At 44.3% G+C, this 7577-nt stretch overlaps 1 protein-coding gene across 2 annotated transcripts in view; it reads left to right on the top strand.

Annotated features, from left to right (window-relative positions):
* The first annotated feature begins 441 nt into the window (after positions 1 to 441).
* The window catches only part of syt7b (synaptotagmin VIIb), a 100441-nt gene continuing 93305 nt past the window's right edge, over positions 442 to 7577 (top strand). For both annotated transcript variants that reach the window (XM_078792967.1, XM_078792973.1), the window contains exon 1: positions 442 to 723. In XM_078792967.1, coding sequence (XP_078649093.1) covers positions 690 to 723 — 34 coding nt within the window. In that variant the 5' untranslated portion in view covers positions 442 to 689. The remainder of the gene's footprint in view (positions 724 to 7577) is intronic.

The following is a 7577-nucleotide window of genomic DNA, read 5'->3' as shown; positions in this document are numbered from 1 at the left end:
TGGCAAGATAATGATTGGAATGACACGACACGGAGCCCCACGCCAAAAAGAGTGATGGAATCACGTCAGCGGAAATGAACTTGAGTGTTTTTTTTATGCTTTAATAGGACCTTAAGCGCAATTAAGCCATTCAATGAATGAATGGGTAGTCATTGCGGAAGAATTGCTAAAAATATATATATATATATGAATAAATAAATGGTAAATGGGAAACATGCACAATATATTTGATTATAATCGTGCACTTTTTTTCCCCCACCCCCTTTTTTGTGCACACATGTAATAGGACGAGTGAAGCCAGTGATGAAATGCACACATCCCCGTCCATGCACCTCCTCTCCCGACTTTTCTTCACGTCACCCCGCCCCGTCGGATCCCTCCCTCACAATCATTCCTGATGAGAGCCACTCCGGGCTGGGAAGAAAAAAAAAAAAAAAAAAAAACAGACACGCAGGCACCCCCTTTTTTTTTTTTTTTTTTTTGCACAACATCACCTAGACTACCTGCTCCAGCTCGGCAACAAGGAGGAGGAAGAGAGGAGTAGGAGGAGGACGCGCAAGTGCAAGGAGCATCCATGCGTTCCATCCCGAATCAGGCAGTTTTTAAAGGACAACAACACCGGGAAAAAAAAAAAAAAAGCTGGGATGAGAGTTTAGCTTAAGGAACTCTTTGGATCAAGACAGGAAGTCATGCATCTCAATAGAGAAGAAGACAACAGCAAAGGTGGGTGACATTTTTTTTTTTTTATGCTTTCTTTGCCCTTGAGTGTGTCATGTCAAGCGGTGATGCTGGAGGAGAAGGAGGAGGACGAGGAGGAGGAGGAAAGGGGGGGTCATTGCAACAAGCTGCCAACTGCCATCTCGTATATTGCTAGTCTGGTTCTTTGCCCTCCCCTCCCAAAATAATACACACACACACACACACACACTCGGGAGACGGGATGCTACACACACACCGCGAGTGCCAAGTCAGTCAGTCACTTGTTGTGCCCGATGTGGCGTCCACCATCACAAACACCACAAGGTCATCCATCCGGGCTCGGTCATATTAATGAGCAGCATGTGTGTATATGTGTGTGTGTATATATATATATATGTGTGTGTGTGTGTTGTGGATTGTGCACAAGACTCTCCATCCATCAGGTCTGTCCGCACGGTGCGTTATGTTACGTTCCCGTCTGTCAGGTAAGGTCGGGGTCACTAACACCTGCTGCTTTCAGGAAGAACGCACGCACCTTTTTTTTAAAATTGGAATCGAACGTATGTATATACGTACCGTGTTTTTTTTTTTGGTCGTCGTTCTTGAACACGCATAGTTACAAGGATTAAAACGTTGATTGTCCGAGGCTCTAAGGGCTGCACGGCGGACAAGTGGTTAGCGTGCAGACCTCACAGCTAAGAGACCCGAGTTCGATTCCGCCTTCCGGCTATCTCTGTGTGGAGTTTGCATGTTTGCATGTGTGGGTTTTTTTTCCCGGGTACTCCGGTTTCCTCCCACATTCCAAAAAAACATGCTAGGTTAATTTCGCAAGGGGGCGGCACAGCTGGGAGACCCGGGGTTCGATTCCACCTTTGGCTATCTCTGTGTGGATTTTGCATGTTCTCCGCCGTGCATGTGTGGGTTTTTTTTCCGGGTACTCCGGTTTTCCTCCCACATTCCAAAAAACATGCTAGGTTAATTAGCGACTCCAAATTGTCCATAGGTATGAATGTGAGTGTGAACGTCTTACTGAGAACAAACGCTTTGCTAACAGCACTCGATTCATCACACTGCAACTTAATACTCAAAAGATGTATAAATAATACAAATACTAATTTATACTAATTTCGCAAGGGGGCGGCACAGCTGGGAGACCCGGGGTTTCGATTCCACCTTTGGCTATCTCTGTGTGGAGTTTGCATGTTCTCCGCCGTGCATGTGTGGGTTTTTTTCCGGGTACTCCGGTTTCCTCCCACATTCCAAAAAAACATGCTAGGTTAATTAGCGACTCCAAATTGTCCATAGGTATGAATGTGAGTGTGAACGTCTTACTGAGAACAAACGCTTTGCTAACAGCACTCGATTCATCACACTGCAACTTAATACTCAAAAGGTGTATAAATAATACTAATACTAATTTATACTAATACTAAAATACTAATTTTGCACAGCTAGGAGACCAGGGTTTGATTCCGCCTTCGGCCATCTCTGTGTGGAGTTTGCATGTTCTCCGCCGTGCATGTGTGGGTTTTTTTCTGGGTACTCCGGTTTCCTCCCACATTCCAAAAACATGCTAGGTTAATTAGCGACTCCAAATTGTCCATAGGTATGAATGTGAGTGTGAACGTCTTACTGAGAACAAACGCTTAGCTAACAGCACTCGATTCATCACACTGCAACTTAATACTCAAAAGGTGTATAAATAATACTAATACAAATTTTTACTGATACTAAAATACTAATTTCGCAAGGGGGCGGCACAGCTGGGAGACCCGGGGTTCGATTCCACCTTTGGCTATCTCTGTGTGGATTTTGCATGTTCTCCGCCGTGCATGCGTGGGTTTTTTTTCCGGGTACTCCGGTTTCCTCCCACATTCCAAAAACATGCTAGGTTAATTAGCGACTCCAAATTGTCCATAGGTATGAATGTGAGTGTGAATGGTTGTTTGTCTATATGTGCCCTGTGATTGGCTGGCCACCAGTCCAGGGTGTACCCCGCCTCTCTCGCCCGAAGACAGCTGGGATAGGCTCCAGCACCCCCCCCCCCCCGCGACCCTCGTGAGGAAAAGCGGTAGAAAATGAATGAATGAATAAATAAGGAAAGCCCTTGTTCCCTTTTTAATAGCAAAGTTATGAGTATCATAATATATCATTTTTAAAGTGTGTTTTGAATTAGCAGCAGGCAGAAACAATAACGAGTGATTGAGGAGTTGTCCTTGGTCCTGAAGTGATTCATTCAACAGTATCAATGTGTCATTTGTCTGCTTTTACGACGCTCATCGTTTCAAAGTTGGAGAATTTTTATCGGCGACAATTTGAATAAAAAAGAAAAAACCTCCATCCTTTCCCCCCCCCCCCCGGCTCCTTTTGCAACGAGTATCGAAATACACCTTTCAGACTCAGACTGTGGTGAGATAGTGGTTAGAGTCGATGACCCACCTTTTGGTTTGTGCTGCATGTGTACTGTTTGCTAAGCTACTATGAGAATATTAGCACTTCCTGTCCGACTTAAGCTCGCCGATACTTTTTAATATCATTTCTCAGGAAAATAGAAAAAAAATAAACAATTGAAACATCAATTTTACAAGCATAATGCGAAATGTTAAGAGATAATGTATAACCTAATTATTATTTTTTTTTATTATGAAGAAAATTATGAAATTATTATTAAATTATTTTGGTAATTTTTGTGACATAAATTCAAATATTTGCTCATATTATAAAAACTAACAAAATTAATTTAGTTGAAATTGTTAAATAAAAAAACAAGCATAATGCGAAATGTTAAGAGATAATGTATAACCTAATAATTATTATTTTTTTTTATTATGAGGAAAATTATGAAATTATTATTAAATTATTTTGGTAATTTTAGTGACAAATTCAAATATTTGCTCATATTATAAAAAACAAATAAAATTAATTTAGTTGACGTTAAATAAAAAAACAAGCATAATGCGAAATGTTAAGAGATAATGTATAACCTAATAATTATTATTATTTTTTTATTATGAAGAAAATTATGAAATTATTAAAAAATTATTTTGGTAATTTTAGTGACATAAATTCAAATATTTGAATTATATTATATATTATATAATATTTCATATTATAAAAAACAAACAAAATTAATTTAGTCCTCATCCTCTGCATTTTGCTTTGGCTTTGGCTCCTCCCACTTGACCCCCATTGCTGATCTGTCTGCTTGGCAATTATTGATAAATAGTAGAACACCAAAGGGGAAAAAAATAAAGATATGATATGAAAGATATGTGGAATGTGGATGAGGTTGCATGAAGGAAGTAGCCTACTGAGCGTGTGGGATGAAAGTGTTACAAATAAAGGGGGGGGGGGGCGGTGGACAGAAATAGATAGATGGAGACTTGACTGGAGACTTGAGGCGGCAGAGGAACATTTGGAGAGGATAACTTTATCCAAATTCTACTTCAATGTAGCATAAAAAAAAGGAACATTTTTTTTAAGTACACAAAATGTACTTTTATCATGCTAGATTTATCTCAGTTTATGATATCAATCAGAATATTTGGCTTCATTTCTTCTTGCAATAAGGACATTTTACTTCCATCTAGCATTAAAAATGACATTTTTCAATTCAAAACATTTTTAAGTACACAAAATGTAACTTTTAAAGCGTCATTGGCGTGCTAACGATTGCGGCGAGCGTCGTTGGCGTGCTAACGATTGCGGTGAGCGTCGTCGGCGTGCCGGCGGTTGCGGCGAGCGCCGTCGTCGTGCTAACGATTGCGGCGAGCGCCGTCGTCGTGCTAACGATTGCGGCGAGCGCCGTCGTCGTGCTAACGATTGCGGCGAGCGCCGTCGTCGTGCTAACGATTGCGGCGAGCGTCGTCGGCGTGCTAACGATTGCGGCGAGCGTCGTCGGCGTGCTAACGATTGCGGCGGGCGTCGTCGCCGTGCTAACAATTGCGGCGAGCGTCGTCGGCGTGCTAACGATTGCGGCGAGCGTCGTCGGCGAGCGTCGGCGGTGTGCCGGCGATTGCGGCGAGCATCGTCGCCGTGCTAACGATTGCGGCGAGCGTCGTCGCCGTGCTAACGATTGCGGCGAGCGTCGTCGGCGTGCTAACGATTGCGGCGAGCGTCGTCGGCCAGCCGGCGATTGCGGCGAGCGTCATGCCGGCGATTTGCGGCGCGCGCCGTCAGCGTGCCGGCGATTTGCGGCGCGCGCCGTCAGCATGCCGGCGATTTGCGGCGCGTGCCGGCGGTGAGCGCCGTCGGCGTGCTGGCGATTTGCGGCGAGCGTCGTCGGCGTGCCGGCGATTTGCGGCGAGTGTCGTCGTCCTCGTGCCGGCGATTTGCGCCGAGCGTCGTCGGCATGCTAATGATTGCGGCGAGTGTCGTCGGCGTGCCGGCGATTGCGGCGAGCGTCGTCGGCGTGCTAACGATAGCGGCGAGCGTCGTTGGCGCGTGCTAACGATTGTGGCGTGCGTCGTCGGCGTGCCGGCGATTTGCGGCGAGCGTTGTGCCGGCGATTTGCGGCGAGCGTTGTGCCGGCGATTTGCGGCGAGCGTTGTGCCGGCGATTTGCGGCGAGCGTTGTGCCGGCGATTTGCGGCGAGCGTCGTCGTCGTGCCGGTGATTTGCGGCGAGCGTCGTCGTCGTGCCGGCGATTTGCGGCGAGCGTCGTCGTCGTGCCGGCGATTTGCGGCGCGCGCCGTCAGCGTGCCGGCGATTTGCGGCGAGCGTCGTCGGCGTGCTAATGATTGCGGCGAGTGTCGTCGGCGTGCCGGCGATTGCGGCGAGCGTCGTCGGCGTGCTAATGATAGCGGCGAGCGTCGTTGGCGCATGCTAACGATTGTGGCGAGCGTCGTCGGCGTGCCGGCGATTTGCGGCGAGCGTCGTGCCGGCGATTTGCGGCGAGCGTCGTGCCGGCGATTTGCGGCGAGCGTCGTGCTGGCGATTTGCGGCGAGCGCCGTCGGCGTGCCGGCGATTTGCGGCGAGCGTCGTCGGCGTGCTAATGATTGCGGCGAGTGTCGTCGGCGTGCCGGCGATTGCGGCGAGCGTCGTCGGCGTGCTAATGATAGCGGCGAGCGTCGTTGGCGCATGCTAACGATTGTGGCGAGCGTCGTCGGCGTGCCGGCGATTTGCGGCGAGCGTCGTGCCGGCGATTTGCGGCGAGCGCCGTCGGCGTGCCGGCGATTTGCGGCGAGCGCCGTCGGCGTGCCGGCGTTTTGCGGCGAGCGGCGTCGGCGTGCCGGCGATTTGCGGCGAGCGTCGTCTTATTCTTGTAAAATTCCATGAAGGTAAAAAAAAAGGCAATCGCATGAATGAAGTTTAGGGTTGGTTTGTCGTTCTTGATCGCAGTGATCAATATCTTTCCCTATGATTTGATCCAGATTGTTTTCCCAGCAAACATTCCTTCCCGTGGGCTAAATGATTGATCCCAGGTGATAGCAAAGCAATCAAATAAGCTCCGGCCAAGAAGCTCTCAGGGACTATTAAATCCTGCACAAATGTTGACTTCACAGCTAATTACATTTAGTTTGATGCACATTAGTATTATTAGGAGGCGCCGGTTACCTGGGGGGGGGGGGGGGGGCACGAGCGAGTGCAGCTGCTGCCTCCCACCTTGATGGACAGGCGCCCACCATCCGTCTGGCACCAGACAAACGTCCCATGTTTCACGTCTCCTGCCAACCTTCATCCGTCCCGCCGCCCGGGAGACGTTTGCTATCAAAATAAGCACTTTCAGGCCAAGTGACGAGAAAATGGCGGAAAATGGCGGTCGGCCGGGCTGTTGGCCGATGACCCCCCCCCCACTTTTTCTAATCAGGATAAGCTGGAGCCTATCCTAGCTCACTTTAGGCAAAAGGTGGGGTAACTGGAAAATATATGCAAGACATAAATATGACAGATTTTTTCTAAATTTTTGCTTTTTTTCCCCCACATTTTCGAAATATTTCAGCCTTTAAATAATTTTTTATACATTTTCTTTTTAATATTATGACTTTATTTCCGTAATATTTAGACTTTATTTAATACAATTATTTTTTTCCTCAATCTAAATTTCCAAAAATTACAATTTAGATTTGTTTTTTTTTATGACGTGAAAATTTATTTTTCTTGAATATTTCAACACCATGCAACTAAATAAGTTTTCTCTTGAATTTTTTTTAATTTGGAAACTGTACAATATTTTTGCATTTTCAAATTTTTTCTTGTAATTTTTCCTTCTAGTAATTTTTCCCCATATGTTTCCCCTGAATTGAATTTTTACCAAAAATATGTCCTTATTTTTTAATTTAAAAAAATCAATTATTTGCTACTAAAATGACAATTTTTGCTTTTGTTTTTTCCCTCATAAAATTTAGACTTTTTAAAAATTATTTTGGTTTTATTCTTGGAAAATTTATTTTTACAATTATTTTTTCCTCAATCTAAATTCCCAAAAATTACAAATTAGTTTTTTTTTATGACGTGAAAATTTTTTTTTCTTGAATATTTCAACACCATGCTACTAAAAGTTTTTTCTCTTGAATTTTTTTTAAATTTATATTTCGAATTTTGTCTTTGAAAATGTACAACATTTTCACAGTTTTTCTTGTAATTTTTCCTTCTAGTAATTTTTCCCCGTATGTTCCCCTGAATTGAATTTTTACCAAAAATATGTCCTTATCTTTTAATTTAAAAAATTATCAATTATTTGCTACTAAAATGACAATTTTTGCTTTTGGTTTTTTCCCTCATAAAATTTAGACTTTTTAAAAATTATTTTGCCTTTATTCTTGTAAAATTTCATATTTTGACTTTATTCATAATATAAAAACTTTAAAATAGCATCTTGTAATGTTGTTTGTTTATGAAATGTTCTTAATTAAAAAAGAACACAAAAAATAATCGGT

Source organism: Doryrhamphus excisus, linkage group LG1 (genome assembly GCF_037039965.1).
Source record: "Doryrhamphus excisus strain RoL-2023G ecotype Guam linkage group LG1, RoL_Dexc_Guam_v1.1, whole genome shotgun sequence".
Taxonomy (NCBI): Eukaryota; Metazoa; Chordata; class Actinopteri; order Syngnathiformes; family Syngnathidae; genus Doryrhamphus; species Doryrhamphus excisus.
Note: the sequence above shows the minus strand (reverse complement) of the source record. Positions and strands in the feature narration are given on the sequence as shown.